This window comes from Gymnodraco acuticeps, unplaced genomic scaffold (assembly GCF_902827175.1).
Source record: "Gymnodraco acuticeps unplaced genomic scaffold, fGymAcu1.1, whole genome shotgun sequence".
NCBI lineage: Eukaryota > Metazoa > Chordata > Actinopteri > Perciformes > Bathydraconidae > Gymnodraco > Gymnodraco acuticeps.
Genome location: NW_022992032.1, coordinates 1,761,636 through 1,780,476, shown reverse-complemented (window position 1 = coordinate 1,780,476; position 18,841 = coordinate 1,761,636). Strand labels below are relative to the sequence as shown.

At 41.7% G+C, this 18,841-nt stretch overlaps 1 protein-coding gene across 2 annotated transcripts in view; it reads left to right on the top strand.

The window, feature by feature from the left end:
- The window catches only part of pvrl2l (PVR cell adhesion molecule related 2 like), a 365,603-nt gene that overhangs the window by 178,184 nt on the left and 168,578 nt on the right, over positions 1-18,841 (top strand). The window contains exon 7 of one of the 2 annotated variants that reach the window (XM_034201642.1): positions 14,472-18,242. The exons of the other annotated variant lie outside the window; for it this stretch is intronic. Coding sequence (XP_034057533.1) covers positions 14,472-15,082 — 611 coding nt within the window. The 3' untranslated portion in view covers positions 15,083-18,242. Of the gene's footprint in view, positions 1-14,471; positions 18,243-18,841 lie in introns of those variants that run through there. 2 annotated transcript variants of the gene reach the window in all.

The window sequence follows — 18,841 nt, the reverse complement described above, 5'->3', positions numbered from 1 at the left end:
CTGGAACATGCGGTCCAGTTTTAAAGCTCACCATGAGATGTTGATAACTGCTTTCTTGGCATTTGTGAATTGACCAAAGGGAAGGAATTTATTTGTTGTTGAAAACATGTTATGTCTCAGAAATTAGCTTGGAGTCATGTCCTCATATTAAACCGTCACATATAAACTCTCACCAAACTGGTCTGTAGCATATCCAACTTCCCATCAACCAACCGCGGCCTCCACTTTGAAATGTATCTATCTTGTCGAAAAAGGATGCATTATTGATACGCAGCTGGCAGGGTTTGAGTAAGAGCGGTTGTGGGGGTTGAGGGTTATGGGGTATATAGTCTAAATATTTCAAAGAGAGGTACTTGTTTCTCTACGTTGCTAGCCTAAATATTTCACATTGGGGGCCTGTGCGGGATGATGCAGGCAAGATTTCAAGACTCTTTTTCTGCTTCAGCCGGAGGAAGGCTGAGCCGAGGCACTGCTGTTTTCAATCAGAGAGAGCCGGCGCGCGGGGGAATGTACAACCGAGAGCGCGCTTACACACAAACTCGTCATTACCTCCTCTGGGCTTCCTTCCACATCCAGGCAGAATTACATGTAATAACGCATTACACAGAAGTACTGCATCCACAGCACATTACATACATCAAATATAGTGTGTGCACATACAGAATGAGGTTTTATTATGTGGGACTAATGCCCGGAATTGCCATCCTGCAAATGATATGCGCAACCACACACTACTTATATTTGCTTCTCGTATTTGCACACACATTTTTATATAATGTTGCACACTCTGCATTGTGTACGAGGCACACTCCCCTGGACTCGGGGGGTCAGATGTTAGTCGTGTTACCTGCAGCTGAGGCTTGGCGAGGGAGCGCTCCATGATTACCTCTGTGCTTTTGCTACTCTACTCAGATGCTTTTTTTGCCCTCTCCTTATTTTTTTATTTTTTTATTGCAGTTTATTCCCACAAACAGGTACTGCCACACACTCAAGAATGCACTCAGACACACTTACAAGTACTTATGTAAGCAGATGTAGCGCATTCACACACACAGTTTTGAATTCAAAGGCATGCACACACAAAACATTCAATTTGCGTCGAGGGCTTAGTCCCATTTGTCTCAGTGTTGCAACTGCAAGCTATTCCTGTCTGGCCTGACACATCCAAAACCTCAATAAACTGCCCATATCGCGCTATGTGGATGTGTTTATTTGTGTGTGTAATGATAGAGTGGTCTTTAATCCTGCAGACTGGTGTGTGTCTTTCAATTAGCCAGCAAGGCTTGTTCAGGGCCAGAGAGGGTCAGACTGCTATCACAATCTGAAGCTAATCCACTACGGACCGATCAATTCAGAGGGGGGTTTGTAAGTGTATATGTTGTTGGGAGAGAGAGGAAAGGTTGGATGTCAAACCTCTTAAGTTCTGCCCACACCTCCAGTTTGTTCAGTGACTTATTTGATTTGTTGTTGCACCTGTTGACAGCAAGCCTCCATTAGTCGAAGAAACAGAAGCCAATCAAAACTCCATAGGTGAGGTGTGGATCTGTGCTGAAATATTGATTGAATAATACTAGGACTTTTAAATAAGTTATCTTGTCTGCTAGCTGTCCATTCTCCTACAGTTGGCTCTGTAAATAGGATACAAACAAATTGGATTAGATTGATCCGCCAGGACTATACCAAATGTTGGTTTTAATTTGGCTTCTGTTGGGCTTTTTAAATGAAGCTTTGAATGTTGGCATTTTAGATGGCAGCATTTTGGTATGTGGGGAGTTTTTACAGGGAATTAAAAAGGATAAACGCCAACAAATATGGATTAAAGTATAACTTCAAATACAATCGTGTTTTGAATTTTCCAACCTATTTCATATTTTTAAATGATTTGACTGAGGATTGAGACGGTCACAAAGTGACTCACTGCAGTGGTAATGTGTGTTTGAAAGAGTAAGAGAGACAGACAGGGAAAACAAGTCGGACTATTGCACACTTGCTTGTTTTTTCGATAGCAAAGTGCTGTCAGGGTGCTGGTGCCCTTCGGAAAACTGCAGACATGTTCAACTAGAAATGCTTGGAGCAGCCACTCAGAGTGCTATGGAAAAAAAACGTCATTTATTCACAATTTATTCATTTATTGCGTAATTTATTCACAATTTTTATTTGAACGTCAACAGTATGGATGAAGCTTCACAATTCCAGATTCCAGCTTTTAGGAGCGAGTAATTATTGAAAAAACCAACAGGTGAGACTGTCACTCCTTCATGTGTGACAATCAGCTCTTCTTTGGTCCCACGTGATTAAGTTGTTGGTGTTTATCTAACAGGAACACAATAGTCAAAAGTGATTGCTTGTTTGCGGTAATTACATCTAATTACCATTGTCTCGTACCATTTAATCATGTTTCAATAAACCCTCATGCTTCCTGCCGCACATAGAATACTATAATGTACTGTTTGTCCTGAAAATAAATAGCACCATCATTCTTTTATAGAGCAATTCTCTCTGTGCTATAAAATACAGTCCAAAATCAATAGTTGACTCTCCAGTATAGTGAGCAATGCATTGGTTGTTCTGTTGATCCTGCTTATTCTTCCAACAGCTGTTGTTACCACCATTTTGTCAGACAAACCACCAAACAAATATTGATTTATGCATAATGTATCTACTTCCTAAAGGCATTTACATTTTTTCATCAGTGCACATCTAACTAAGCGAGTATTGATACTGTGTGAGGCTCTGTGTTGCAAATACAACCATAGTACAGTTGTGCAAATGGTTTTGTATTTTGACAGCAGTAGTGCTGTCTTGTTTGCTTTTAATTGTCATTCTCCTGATCATATTCATGAACATGAAGAGAGGAGAGGGGAGAAAAGAGCAGTTGCTCCGGCCTTAATCCTCGCTCACTGGCAACCTCATCCCCCCTCTTCACCCCCCCCCCCCCATCTCTCTTTTTTTCCTGTTTTGATAGGATGGAAGTGATCCATCTGAAATGAGCAAAGGCACGCAAGCACATATTCATTTCCCTCCCTCTTTTTCCCTTTCCCTTTCTCTTACTTTCTACTCTCTTGGGCCCCTTTACCCCAACACTCCCCTCCTCTCTCCCCCCTTGCCTTTCACTCTCCTCTTCTCCGTGGACCAGATTTGCTTAGAAATGAGTCACCCGACCACAAACTGCCCCATTTAAGAGGGAGGGAGATGGAGGGTGACTTACAGAGGGAGATGGATGGAGTGAGTGTGGGCGATAGGGATGAAGACATGGGGGGGGGGGGGGGGCTGATGTCGGGTTTTCACTCAGCTGGTTTTGTTGATCAGTATCAACAGCCAAGGTCTGGATCCAATCAGCTCCATGCATTTTAGCCAAGCTAAAAATAGATTTGACAGGGCACACACACACACAGACACATAAAGTACCCAAAAAGCAGTCACAGTAATATATACACACACGGCAGCAATGCAAATTCAGTGAAACTGCTGCATAGGCTGGAGAAGAGAGCACTTACAGAGGGTTTGGATTATGATACGTGTGTGTGTGTGTGTGTGTGTGTGTGGTGTGTGTGTGTGTGTGGTGTGTGTGTGGTGTGTGTGTGTGTGTGTGTGTGTGTGTGTGTGTGTGTGTGTGTGTGTGTGTGTGTGGTGTGTGTGTGTGTGTGTGTGTGTGTGTGTGTGTGTGTGTGTGTGTGTGTGTGTGTGTGTGTGTGTGTGTGTGTGTGTGTGTGTGTGTGTGTGTGTGCACGCGCGTGTGTGTGTGTGTGCATGAATATTAGCTGGAATTTGAATGAATGAAGCCACAGACATGTAGGTGTGAGACATCACACTAATTATGCCAGAAGTGATGTAGCCTCACCATCAATAATGTTCATTAAACTACTGAACCCTCTCCAGTTGACGGCTCTGTGTACGAGTGTGTGTGAGAGAAAATGACTCGTTCACACATGCGGTGAGTAAGCACCGCAGTCGGATGATGGATCGCCACAGATTTGCATTAAATGCTTCTTTTATGTGGTCACGGCTGGCCAGCTGAGACCATTATTTATCATCTCTGCAGGTTAAAAGTTTCAAGCAGGCGCTGAGGATGAACAATTACAGAACATCTTCTGGACTTGGCATCATTGAAACGATTCACAGGGTAGCTCAAGTCAACAAGGTAATTTAATTAATACTAAAGATTCATACCACACATGGGTGTTACCATTGATGCATAAAGAGAACTGGATACGGCTTCGGAGGTGGGACCTTGTTCCTTCCTATGAAAGTTAACTCAGCGGGGGCATGAAGCCAAAATGGCCTCATTCAAGTACAAAAATGCCCGGATCTATGATCGTTTCGAGATCTTCGGGCGATATTCTATACCTTTTGGGAACAGAGAGTGTGCACACTTCAGTTTTATTTAAGCCCCGCCCCTAATCCACCCCGTCATGTTAGGTCTCAGTAAAATTAATTTACTGGTTTAAATAAGGGCTATTCAAGTGTTAATAATACTTTACAGTATATACCTAAAACACTGATTTGCAGGTGTCTCTTTCCCAATGTAAATCAAAGGGGACAAGTATTTTTGTGACCAATAGAATCAAGTGACATTGAAAATATCAATTCAAATTCAAATTCAAAACCTTTATTTATACAGATAAAACCCATTGGGATCATAGACCTCTTTTACAATGGTGACCTGCTTCAATTAGTTCCAAACATTAATACAAACATGACAGAAAACAAAGGACATTATATGATACTACAGTTTGTATACTAGTAGCATTTACAGACACCAATATTTTCTGATTGTATAGCGTCTATCCTAGCTTTAAAAACATGAAATGGAATCAAACTGCTTAGCTTCCATTCCTTTTGTAGACTGTTCCATGCTAGCGGCGCTGCGCATCTAAAAGCTGTATTTCCTAATACAGTCCTAGCAGTTGGCACATGTAATACAACCACAGCTTTAGATCTCAGGCAGTAGCCATTTACAATACGCTGTGAGATCAGGGAACAGATGTAAGACGGAAGTTTCCCTAACATTGCTTTATAAATAAAAAGATACCAGTGATTTAGCCGCCGTACAGTAAGTGAAAGCAACCCTGCCCTTGTATACAGGGTACAATGATGAGTCAAAGTCTTACAGTCTGTCACAAACCTTAGTGCACTATGATAGGCGGCATCTATCTTGGTGAGGTAATTGGCCGGCGCATTCATATAAAATAGATCACCATAGTCCAGCACAGGTAAAAAGGTCACAGTGACTAGCCTTTTCCTGGCCTCAAGAGAGAAACAGGACTTGTTTCTATAAAAAAAACCTAGCCTAACCCTCAGTTTTTTAAGCAGGTTATTTACATGCAGTTTAAAAGAAAGACAGTCATCAACCCAGATACCAAGGTATTTGTAAGAGGTTACCACTTCAAGTTTTTTCCCTTGCATGGTTACAATATCTAAAACAGGCTCTGGTGACTTTTTAGCTTTTGAAAAGAGCATTAACTTGGTTTTATCCACATTTAAAAGAAGCTTAAGCGCTGAGAGCTGAGTCTGAACAGTGTTAAAAACAGTCTGTAATTTAACAACAGCCTCCTTAACTGAGGTACCTGCACAATACATCACAGTATCATCCGCATAAAAATGTAAGGTAGCTTCCTCCACATTATCACCCAAGCTATTAATATAAATGGAGAATAAAAGTGGACCTAGAACAGAACCCTGAGGTACACCATTAGAAATGCTCAACCACTCAGAAGTGAGCCCATCAAAGTGTACACATTGGGACCTTTCAGAGAGGTAGTTCACAAACCACCCCACTGCAAGGCTGGACAAGCCAATGCTGAGTAGCCTCAGTCACTACGATGATTTGCTTCAAAGTCTGACGCACTTCCTGGGGGCTTGGCTGGAATATGTACGACAGTGTCATTAAAACTCCAACAAAAACCCTCCACAATGAGTATTTCCAAGAGCCATGTGGTGCAGCTTGTTCAATTGTGTTCCAACGGTAGGACTTCCCCTGAAACGTCAATGTTGTGGCGTATTTATACACGGATACCTGACACTGAGCAGGGTTTCCTCTCTGGAAAGCCGAGCATTAACAAATTGAGCCCCTGGGAACCTGCATCCCGGACCGATAGTCAGCAGCTTCTTCATTATGTGTCTTCACAGAGAGGGGAAATAAATGTCCGTTACGGGAACTGGAGACACTTCTTTTTCCAGTAATTCTCTAACTCTCCCAACACTGTCCAGTAAACAAGCTTGTTAATTGACTGTGGTTGACTTGTTAACATGCAGAAAGAAAATAAATTGGCTTGTACAAGAAAAACCGAGGTGTGATTGCATCCTTAAGCAGAGATCTGGAATCAAACCTCCGGTCTTTTTCTATTACGGCTTTGTTTCTGTAATCACAGGCCACCCTGCTGGCCTAGTGGGTAGTAAGTGCTCATTTGCCAAGTAGCAATCTGGGTTTGATTAAATCAGACTTTCCAAAAGGCATGCATGACTCGTCTTCTACCTGTAATAAGATATAAAGGCTAATTGTAGAACTGTGCCTTGCAGATAGTTTCAGGCAGCATGCCAGCGAAACAAGACATCCTTTTTAAGGTCACAGCACTGATCTTACACGGGACACACATTTTCTGAGGCGTACCTAATTACCCACTGCCAGAGGATGACACACAGCTCTATATAATCAGGCAGGAAAAGTTAGAACAATCTAAAGATCCGCTGGCTGGAAAGACATTTTCCTAACACATCGGGATAAGTGTGTGGGGGTTCAAGGGAGGTTGTTACTGTGACACAGATATGCTTCTGTAACTGTAGATTTGAGAAATAAAAGCATTATTCCCTAGTAAACCCATTTATATAAGATTCAAATACACAAAGTTCTTGAAAACCTTTCAATTCAAGCATCATTTATATTCAAGACAGAAAGAAAATCAGTTGATATAAAAGGAAATGCAAGTTAGGATTAACATTTCGATGTGAATAAAATCACTTGAAAAGTTTGAACTGAACATGATTATGCCTGAGATCGAACTCATTCTTTGAATATACTCTACTTTATAGCATGCTGACTCCTTTTCATTATTGTGGTTGCTCTTTAAGCTTGGTTTGCACACAGTACACCTGAGGCGGTTCATTCTGGGCGCTGAACTTATCTGACTGGTGTTAGTGGCTGTACTCTGAATCAATGCAGAGTCCTGTTGCTGACATTTTGTTTCCTTGTAGTGTGTTTTTATGGCTGCATTTTACAACCGTATAGTTAATCTGCGCTCAGTAAAACTCCTGGCACAGAGTCAATCCCTCCGAGTCCTTACATTCTTGTGGTGTTGTGTCAGAGTGGGATTTTTTACAACGTGTTTGTAAAGACTAGAGACCAAAGCAGTGGTTAAGTACTAGTATACATATTTGCTGTGTCAAAAGCTTATCTAAAGTGTGTGAAGGTACGTCCGTATTTTGGTTTTGTGTTTGCTTTCACAAACGTGTGTGTACAGGCTGTAATTTGTGCACATTCATACTCTTCACTGAAGGTAGTTGTTCGGGTTACTGGAGCCAGGAGTGGGGCGGGGGGAGTGTGTGTTTTTGTGTGCGAGTGAGTCACTTATTGAGTGTTTGTATGAGCGGCTGTGTTTGCAGCAGCTGGATGCTAAATGAGCGTAGAGCTTGAAAAGGAAGGTCGGGAGGCACTTGCTGAAGTTCATAACCCCCCGCAGGGTGCCTCAGAATGGGAAGACTTAATTAGACCGAGTGTGTGTGTGTGCATGGGTGTATTTGGTTAATGTGTGTGTTATCATGCATGTAGATACAGCTCTTGTGCATGCAGTTTGTACGTTTGAATGAGTGTTTTTTTCAGGGTAAAAGCCATGCAGATGAGCGTTCAAGGTGAACAGGGGTAATGAGCTTGGAAGATGAATCCACCCATTTATCTCCACTTCCATCCATCATCTATCCATCCATTCCTTTATCCACACCCGCTGCATCGACCCTCCTTTTCTCCCTCTTCCTCTCTCTGTCTCCTTCCCCGTCTGTCTCAGAGGAGACTGTATGGCGAGGCTAAATGGGCCAAGAAAAATGCCAAAAACAAGATACTTAAAAAAGCCATTCAGACTTCCCCCCCTCCCCTGTCTCTTTTTTCGTGTTTTACAGTTAGCTTCTGTCTTTCTTTCTTCCTTTTTTTTTTGCTACCACCCTCTGATTATTTCCTCGCTGATGCAAAGCAAGTGGAGGGAGCTAGAATATGTGATGCACAGACAGAATTGAAGATGAATTAAGCAGGAAATGTCCTCCCTCACCGCGACAAGAGGTTGCGTGAGGAAATGATTGAGATCGTCATGGAAACACCGTTGGTTAGATACAGGAGGGGGGGCTGTGGAAGAATTTAGTGTGTGAGTGAAGATCAGGATAATCGGAACTAATTAAATAGTGTGTGTGTGTGTGTGTGTGTATATGTATATGTGGTATTTAAAGAGACCTCACATGCTTTGTTTTTTTATTATTGTGCAACAATTAGTGCACAAGGGTGCCATAAAAGCAAACGTAAATCCCATTAAACGTAGCATGATTACTTCCTTAATGTTGAATACCGTCTATATCCCATTTAGCAGCAAATCATTAGACATTGTAAACCAATATACACAGAGCAAGAAGTGTTAGTGTTATACTGTACATAGAAAGTGGGGGTTTTGGCTATAAGATCCCTTTAAAAATAAGTACCATTTTGGAAGCCTGGATTTATTTATTGGGTTGTTACTTAATGAGCAATGATTATTAACTTTGTGGTACCACTTATGAGTTTGTGCGTGACACAAAGCACACATTTATGTAGACATATTATAACAAATGTCCCCCATAGAGCTGCTGGGCTACGCAGTAATGCATTTCTGAAAGCACAGATCAGCATGTTGAGAAATGTCCAGAGTTACATGAGAAAGTCAATATACTTTATAAATATAAACTATAGACTAGTTTCTAAATTCAGAGCTGGAGCTAAGACACATTAGGTTCTTAGCCTAGATAAGCATAAAGACTGAAAGAAGGGGGGTAGACAGCTAGCCTGGCAATTCCCAACAATGTTAAACGTTATAAGGCAATTAAATGAGAATGACTAGTGTTATTCAGCCTGATGAATATGGATCAGAAGGGGGCTTGTAATGTATTCACACTGTTTGGTACTATTGTAATGCATCAGATGGGTGATTCTGCATCCACTGCATTGTAAAGCTGAAGGTCGTGAAACTTAATGAAATGAAAACAACTTATTTAGGTTAGGGCAACACAATTACATTGATAATTTAGCAAAGGTAATTGTTTAGAATAAATACATTTATAGAGTGAAAGTGAAACTTTAAATGATGAAACCAAAGAAACTTTCCCTGTTGGTTTCACACAGGAAACAAACCCCTGTGATAATAGTTATGGTACTATGATGCCAATAATGGTCTAGATGTAAAGTACTTTTCCACATCTGATATAGGAACATTTCCTGTTCCTGTAACATGCTCAGTCAGTGTACTTACAAGTAGCTTCCTGTGCACCATCATCAACTGGACAATCGTTGCCCATTATCGTCTTTATTGATGCATGTCCATGAGCCAAACCTTGTGTGTTTCTTTCATACATCTCTCGAAAGTGCACCTTGTCACAGTCAGCAGTAAAATATTAATATTCATCGCTTTGTGTCAGTTTGTCTCACAAATCCTCATCCTTTGGTGTACCAGTTTCCAGTATCTTCTTTGCCTCTGGGTCCCATTAACCCACCATGATAACATTTAGCCTCAGCCTTACCTCCCCCACCTCAGCTCACATCTGCCAGGGTTATGAGCCTTTGTCACCTGGACACACTGCCTATAAACTGTATATAGAGGAAGGCAAATAAATGGCTTTATTTATTTTTACAGTATTTTGTGTGCGGCTGCAAATCAGAAAAAGCCCTGAGAAGAAAAAAAAAGCAGGATATATTTTCTTATGCAAGACAAAGCAAAGGTCCATTTTCTTTAAAGCAGAGATATACTAACAACAAATTGGAAAACAATGTTGTCCGTCATTTGCATACAAATTCAGGAGATGGTCTATCTGTGCCTGTGGCTCTGATTTGAATTTATAAGAAACAGAGATGACGAAACTTGCAGAATAGAGAAGCCTGCACTCCAAAGGTCTTTTTACATGATGATGGGTAATGGTGATAGAGCACCTCTCTACCAGATGGAAAAAAGTATTTACTGACTTCCTGAGTGCTCTCTCTATTCACCCTGCATCATCATGGTCTGCTGGAAGGTTAGCGGGTTAGTTTAAATAGCTATTACGCGAATAACAGATGGGAACTTGAAAACTTGTCCCTTAGAGAACCAATTCCGCCAACACACTGAATTAATGACCAATAATATTGCTCTATTTTCATTAAACCTATTGTATTTTTTATTAGGATCCTGGGTAGCCTTACAGTTAGTAAAACTGGTAACTGTTGTATCTATGTCTCTTCTCACTCGTTTCAACCATGTAGTACCTCAGGAGCAGGTCTTGTCGAAAAAAGGATTGTAAAGCCAACATTTTTAGGTTGAAGGTTGTGCTATTTATGCAAAAACAGGTTCTGATTATTATGCATCATCTTTGATAAACCTGAAAAACATATTCTAGAAGATTCTCCAACTGTTAGTGCTGCTGACCTTTGTCCCAACATTGTAATTAATTGCATATTGAGGTACCTGTTTAACTGTGTGTAGGTGGTGTTGTTAAATATTCCTGAAAGGTGAAAGGCCTTCTAAAACCAACATTTTCAATTCTCTATTTTTCCATGCAATGCATAGGAATAACTGGCTATTCTTTATGAGCCCAATGGGGGATCCAAAAGCTCTGTGTGTACTGGCTTTTCAATAACTCGTAAAGAAATATAGACATACTCAATACTCTCTGGTGCTTGTATTACTGAATATAAAAGAATGAAAGCATATTTATTCAGTGCAGGAAGTAGACTGCTCTTTCTAAGTGGGTGGTCTTAAAAGAGATACAGTATGTCTCGTTCTTTTGTATTCTGCCTTTGTGTGTAAGGTGTTTTGATGTTCGGAGTATATTCATGGGTACAATTTGTATATGTCTCGTCCTTTACCGAAAATCTGCGTCTAATGAGAATTCCCACTGTGGAGCTTTTAGAGTCACTGCCTCTGGCTTATTGTATGAGTGTTGCAGCGGCTCATTCAGGAAGGATTTCAGTGCAGAGAGAGGAAGGAGGAGATCAACACAAGATTATTTCGATCGGACTATTTTCATACCCCTTAGACAATTTTGTGTTTGTCTACCTCACCACAACCGTCTAACTCTTTCCACCTCGGCTCCTCGCATCCCAAATCTTCTCATTTAGATTATCCCTGCGCAGTGACGGAGTAGTGACGGAGTAGTAACGGTTCGTTTCATTAGCCCCTCTCTCTCCCCTAATCTTTTTCCATGTACATGACACTAATACAGAGACTGATATAAGCTCCCCTGCCTCTCCCTTTGACATTTATCACCGTGCTTCTTAATGCAGGCAGGCTGCTGCTGTTGATGAGAAATAAGGATGACAAGCATGGCCTATTTTCCTGCTAACGATAGTCCCCCTGCTATTTTCTTCTTCTTTTTTCTTCCGTAAAAATATGTTCACAGAGCTGTGTTTACCAAAGCGTCTCATTGGGCGCATGACAAGGATTTGACACTGACGTTGATCATGCATCTGGCACGATCTAAGCTAATCCCCGATCCATTAGTGTTTTAGATTGTAATAAGTGATGTCAGAGAACGCCTGCAGAAACCTTGCATCTGATAAAAGACGCTTTACTGCTACTGTGCGTAGAAGTATTTTTAGCATTTTCTAATGGAATTAAACATCATATGGTGTCGTGATGAACTCGGGAAGTCACATGCGCCTATTTTTAAGCATGGTAACGATTAACAAAGCTTTACCAAATATACCCATTTGACCTTAATATCAAGCTCCACTGTCCATTCAAGCCATATCCTAAAAGGACGTTTTTTTGGAAAATACGCTTATTGCTTCATGACAGAGTAAGAGAGAGTAAGTTCAATAAATCAATACCCTTTTTATTTATTGACTCGGTTGGTCCATACATATACTTCACTCAAAACTCTATTTCTTTACAGTCAGTATATAAGTAATAAAAAACTAACAAGAATTTAACGTCAAAAGAAAGTCAAAAGAAAATAGAAATCAAACTGTCTGTTCTTGAAGGACATGTACAGACATTGCTTGTTAAATCGATACACAAGAAAAGTGTATGCCAAATGAGTTTAACAACTATGGTCCGTACTGTAAATGAAAAGTTTGAGAAGTGCTATAATATGTTGACTTGATTTGTCCCACTGAGTCAGTGTTTTCTTTATTTTCTTTGTGTGACATGTTAGCTATATTTATCATATTGACCTTATGCACTAAAACCAAAAGGACCTTCCAGTCGTCACAAAAGCAACAAAGTTTCCTTACACAAAATCATGTTGGACTTTGGAAAGAAGAGCTGCTGCTCCTGCATGTACCCATGATTTATTTAACAATATGCATGCCAGCTCTAATGGGTCTTTCTAGGAGTTTGTCGTGAGAACATTTGAAGAATGATAGATTTGTAATCACTTGATTAAGAGAAGAACAGCAGCCTCCATTATTCAGCTGTCCCACACTTAGGCTCTTTATAAATACCACTTTTAATACCTAAGATATAAATGGCACAAGCAATATAAACAAGATGTTGGCTCGTTGGGTTTCCTAGTAGATCGCAGAGAGAAAACTAGGACAGGCGAAGTTGGATTCATCCTCCTTTATGCCTTCTGTCAATTGGACACCGTCCCCTGATTTAGACATCATATCCTGTCCCTAGAGCCCGCCCTCATGGCCCGGCCCGTCTCACCCTGGCATCACCCTCCCACACCCCCATGTGAGACTAGAGCTGGGCGGTGTTTGAAATCAAACTGAGACCTCTCCTCTCTCCAACAATTTACTCTCCCTAGTTTTCTCTCCTCACCGCTTTCATTTCGCTCCTGCTCCCTCAGAATAAACTATTTGAGTGAATCACAGGCTTTCCATCAAGGCTCACTTAAAGTGACATCCCCCCACTGGTTGTGTTAACATAACCACCACCATACATATTATTACATGACGTCTGACGCTATTTCCTTGAAAGAAGAAAAAAACATGCCATTCTCTCCCTGGTGGTGCCCTGGCACGTAAACCCCACACAAGGCTCATTTCAGCCAAGTGCAGATTGTTTGATTGGCATTCACCGCTGTGTTTAACAGGAGTGCTGGCAGTACCTCGCTGTTATTTGCATACAAAAGGAAGGGCTTCAAATGTCCCTGCTGTTCTGCGTTCCGCTGCCCTTGCCATACCCCAAAGTAAATCAGCATGCAATTCACAGAGAAATAAAAAACATTAGCCGCCTGGTAAAGCTCTGCACTGTAAGCTCCTAGGCTTCTCCTCGGCTAGTTTTACACTTTCTTTGCACCTCTCTTTAGCCCAGCGTGAATGCACTCATACAAATCCTATACAGTCTGAGCCAGACCTCTTTTCTTTCCCTTATTCCTGCAGAGAATCCTCTTATATATGTCCTGGCATGAGTCTTGCTCCACAGTGTGAACGTTTTACCTTTATGCGCCGCTGATCAGTGAGATCTGGACTGGGTCCTCAGATGACAGCAGGCGATCGCTCTGCCCTGTGGTTTGACTAGCTGACCGATAAGAGAGGCATGGGGAGGAAGCAGAGGATGGGAGGATGAGAAGTGGGTATAATTAGGGGTCTGGGAAAGAAACAAAGTGTAGAAATGGGAGGGCTTAAGGGATGTCAAACCGTGTGGCACTTCCCAGGCGTGACTGTGTGCTATTTCCCACTAAACCTCTTCAAATAACCTCTCTGCCTGTCTGTCTCTCTGTCTGTCTGTGTGTCTTTGCTGGGCTGATTCGTCTAACCCTATCAAAGACGGCACAAGGCGCAAAACAAACTGCTTTTTGCTGCTGCTGTAAAAACCCATCCCTCATCTTTGTTTCAATCTCCGACTGAAAACAGAGTGGAGTGGCAAACTTGGCTCACACCAACATGAAGTGTAGAACAAAGGACCGTTACAGTAGTAAAGACTTCTCCCCAGCTGGCAAAGGGGGGGCGGGACAACAAAAGCTGAAGTGCCAGCAGCTGGACAGACATGTGTTTAGAGCAAAATGTCTGCGAAATGCAGCGCAGCAAGCCTCTGGGAAAGAGTGAATGAGGCCCATTCAGCCTGATCCCAGCAATGACTGACTGCTCCCTCACCAAGGGATTACACTGAGAAGAACATTACTACACACTTGTAAGAGGATTGTAACACACGTAGCGGAAGACACTATCACTACAGCACACTAACAATACAAGAAGAACTGTGAATACCTCCCCCAAAACTGAACACGGCTTCCTTAAAAACAGCCGTCAATTCCTGCCATTTTTTTCTTTTCCTCCACCCATTTTTCTACCCCTCCTTCCAACCCCTCCATCCCCTCTGCAGAAGCCCTGGAGGATCCGTCCAGCGGTGGCGTTGTGGCGGGCGCCGTCATCGGCTCCCTCCTGGCCCTACTATTGGTTATTGCGCTCATTGCCGTCCTCCTGACCCGGAGTCGCCGGCAGCAGAGACGCGGCTTCCCCAGCAGCGGGGACTCCATAGCAACCGGCAGTGGTAGCAATGGTGGAGACTATGGCAACAAAGCCCGTCTGCTGTTCAGCGGTACGGGCAACAACAGCAGTAAGAATGGGACGGGTGCAAACAACAACGGACCCATCTACACGTATCGAGAAGGCTGCGATGCCACGGGAACTCTAACGGAGAAGGCCAACGACTTCCACCACCATCACCTCCACCACCCCGCAGTAGGCAACCCCCCCTCCGCCCACGACATCCTCCTGAGTGGCGAGATAGACGAAGTTGAGAGGAGGAAGTTCGAACTGGACGACAGCATGGAGGAGGAGTACGACAGGTTTGGAGGCGGGAACATGCTACCTCCGGCCTATCACGTCCACCGAGGCCATGGCGGGGAAGAAGAGTTGGACGTGTACCTCGACGATGACATGGAGTCTCAGAGAGACGGCTCAGTTATTTCCCGGACTGCCATTTATGTGTGAGCAGAGTAGAGGAAAGGTGAGGGCTGAAAATAGGGCAAGGGGATGTGGTGGAAGTTGAGAGGAGTTCAAGAAGGCGCTCTTCACCCGCCAAATCAATCAATATCGCCTCCATCAGCTAAACCTACCTGCGTCAGATTGAACTTCATCTAAGAGCTGCCATCAGTTACATCCTGTCCGCTTGAAACCGACTGTATGATCTTATAAAAAAAGGATGATTGAAAGAAAAAATATGAAAAACAGGAAACAGAAATTCTAATTGAAGTTTTCTGAAGCTGATGAAGGAAAACTTGTGATGGCAGTAGTGGCAGAATATGGAACTGTGTTTAATCATGGAGACAGATTTCATTCAGTGTCAAATGTATCAAAACGTAGGAAAAAAATACTGCAAAAAGCCAACAAAAACAACTCTGATGCTGCTTATCGCCTACGTTCCTGTTTCTTCAGCTTTGCTAGTGTGTGACTGTGTTGAGTGACTACATTATTTGTATTTTATACTTTATCAGAAATGTAATCTGCAAAGCCAGGGAACAACATAACAAGTATTACAAAATTAACAAAAAACGCCTTTCTGTTTCAAAATAAATCGGAGTAAACACATCATGTCGAACCAAACAGCTTCTTTCGATGTTACCATTTGCTTCAGACTCTTCGGATGGAGACTTCACAAGAATCATTTTATAACTTGAAAAGCCAAACTTGGCAACAAAGATGGAGTTTCTGTTGTTCTAGTGACAACTTTTTGGGGTGACTCTGGGTTCCCGCCCCACCCTGTGACACCACCTGCTTCCCTGATGGAGCGAGGGCCACTAAAGTGAGAACAGCTAATGTGTGGCTGGCTGTGGTGTTAATGATGTGCATCATCTATATATTGGGCGCCGTCTCACTATAGCACAGTTGTTGTTATTGTTCTTGTTGTAGATGTTGTTGTTGTTACTGTTGTGTAATAATGGTGTTGATCTCGCGGAGGAAAAGACGCACCGGGAGCCTTGGGGATTTCACACAATACCACATTGGGTCGGTAATGACTCATTTAATGGGTAAAACTCTATTTTTTACCCTTTTCTCTTTAAATCCCTTCTCACGTTCTATATTTTCCACTTCTGTTTCTTGCTCTTTCTTTATCTCCCCGTCTCTTTTCTTTATGTTCCACATGCACTATTTGTGTGTTTTGCTGACGCTGTGTGCCACACACATTATTATTTACATAATGGGCGGCTTAGACGTGTGCCGCAATGACTGTGTGCAGGGGATAACTCGTATTTATACTCCTATCTGGGTCGCATTCGACCAAGCAAAGTATTCACCGGCTTTGTTAGGGGCTGCTTTATTTCATATATTTATTTTCCATGCCCTGCAGAATGTTCTTCTTCTTCTACTCCATGTTTTCTCTTCTGATTGCACAAAAAGACACGGTCTGAGACGCATTTCAAAAAAAGAAGTTAAACAGGCTAAATGAAATCCCAAACTCCTCAAACTTTGTTTATTTTTTTGTCCACTAACAAAACTAAAGGTTTTGTTGGTCTGCTGACATTAAGTCTCACGTAAATTAACTGAACAAGCCAAACTAGATGGACAATTCTTTTTTATTTTGATGATTAACGGTACGTCTTAGAACTGTTTTTCCAACTCATTTGCTACTGCTTAGCAAGTTAGGAATTGTGACGCAGCTCTTATGTTTCTTCAACACATTTGCCTTATTGAGTCCCACCTTTTTCCTACTCATCATCTTTTTTGCGGGCCCCAAATCGGCCAATTCTCAATTACCGGATTGTATCAGTTGTCTGTTTTATGTCTGCATGGTTGTGACGTGACACAGAGAGGTTTCTAGAATGGGGATCACAGGCAAATCTTTGACATTTATAGAGAGCCTGTTAGGGAAGTGAGAAAGGCTGCAGTTAAAGAGAAATGAAGAAGAAGGAGAACAAACTACACGGCTGCTACATGCTCCAGCAGCTGAACTTGGCTCTCTCTCTGCTTTTTAAGCTCTCTGTGTCACATCACAACTACGCTCTTTAACTTACTATAGACGGGGAGTGTTTAATGGAGTCACTTTGCAGTCAAGGTTACTGTGTGTAAAGTCAAATTTAAAACAGTGTGGTATATATTTACAGTTGTGCATAACGTGAGTTCTAGTAATATTTATCAGAGCAGATCTGAAAAGGGAATCTGTAAGGAATGTGATGGACGTTACATTTTGAGCCACTAAACAGAGCGAAAATGATGTTATACTCGTATTATTAGTCTTGTCCCATTTCATTTACTCATGCCTCATTACGATGTAAGACTATATTGTGATAATAATTAAGATGTTATTACTCAAATGTAATTATATGATCAGTACAGACTGATTGACAGATTGAAAGCTGAGAAATGTCAAATGCAAAACCTCAGTTGATGGATTTCGTTGCATTAAGGAAGTCGGTTTCAGCTCAAATTCTGAAACGAGTCCTCAGAAGGTCCCTGGTTGTTATTCGTTGTTGAACATTATACACTGTGCAATCTGTTATTCTGTAAATGAGACAGCTATATCTGCTATGTTACAATCCATAAGTGGACACATTTTCATGACGTTTCACAATGGACAGGTTGCTGATATCAGAGTGAGAAGAGCCATACTGTAACTGCTGTTGCCACACGTGTCACATGTATTAGGATTGTTTATTGTATCACCGCAGTACAGTTCAGATTCAAGTGTGTTTTTAACTCCATAGGGTGCATGCATGCTCCAAGATCCAGGTGCTTCAACTCTGCAGAACAAAAAAGAACTGTTTTACTTTTATCATAATGATAAAAAATATCTCGAATTTACCACTTGAATCTAGAGTTTTAAGATGATTTATTACTGTTAAGTTATGTTTGAAACACAACTGTTTTCCCAAGTGGAAAATATATTTTCTTATTGAAGATTATAATGTTAATGATTTCCACACCAAAAATAAAATGTCATCTCTCCCTATCCGGCCATTGTAGGCCTCAGCACATCTTTTCTCCAGGGGGTTTACTGCAATTCTAAACAGTCGACTCTTGATCACAAGTTGAGCTCCTAATTAGTCCCAGAATCTTGTAGCATGCATTTACTCTCAGTGAGGAATTCATCATCACTCATAACTTTTGTTTTTGCACAACCCCATTTTCAATAAAAAAAAGCTTTCTGAAACAATTCTCTGTGGGGAAAACTGGTAATTAATTAAGCCGAGCGATGTTATCAGTCTAGACTGACTCTCGCACCTCTTTCCTTCCTCAGCTAATTTCACAGCACTATGCAGTATAGTGCACCTGCTCTGGGATATTTAGCCTCCTCAACAGATCTGCCAGAGGGAATTTTACAAGTTTTGCAAACTCGAGGAGAAGTGCAGTTTATCAAAGCAATTTCTCACAACTTCACACCTGGAGCCTTCCCATTGAATAACGGTTTTGCCTCCACAGCAGCACAATTGAAAGCTCCAGATACCATACCTGGTTTAGGTATGGTTCCTTTGTGTTGTTGTGAACACTGGACTCGAACTTTGGTCTGCACCAAACAACCACTCTCTGTTCCAGGTCTGGTCTTGGCACGTTGTCAAACTAACTCTGGAGTGCTTTGTCATTTCATTGGTTAAAATTGTCTTTCCTTTTACTGTTCTGGTAACTATTAGCCTATTTGTGCTAGTTTTGAAATATGTTTTGCAACGAAACAGGCAATATCTAGCTAGCCAGTGTATCCTGCAGTACCTAATTATACATTCCTGCCACTAGAAGACTATTTCTCCTGGAGGAAAT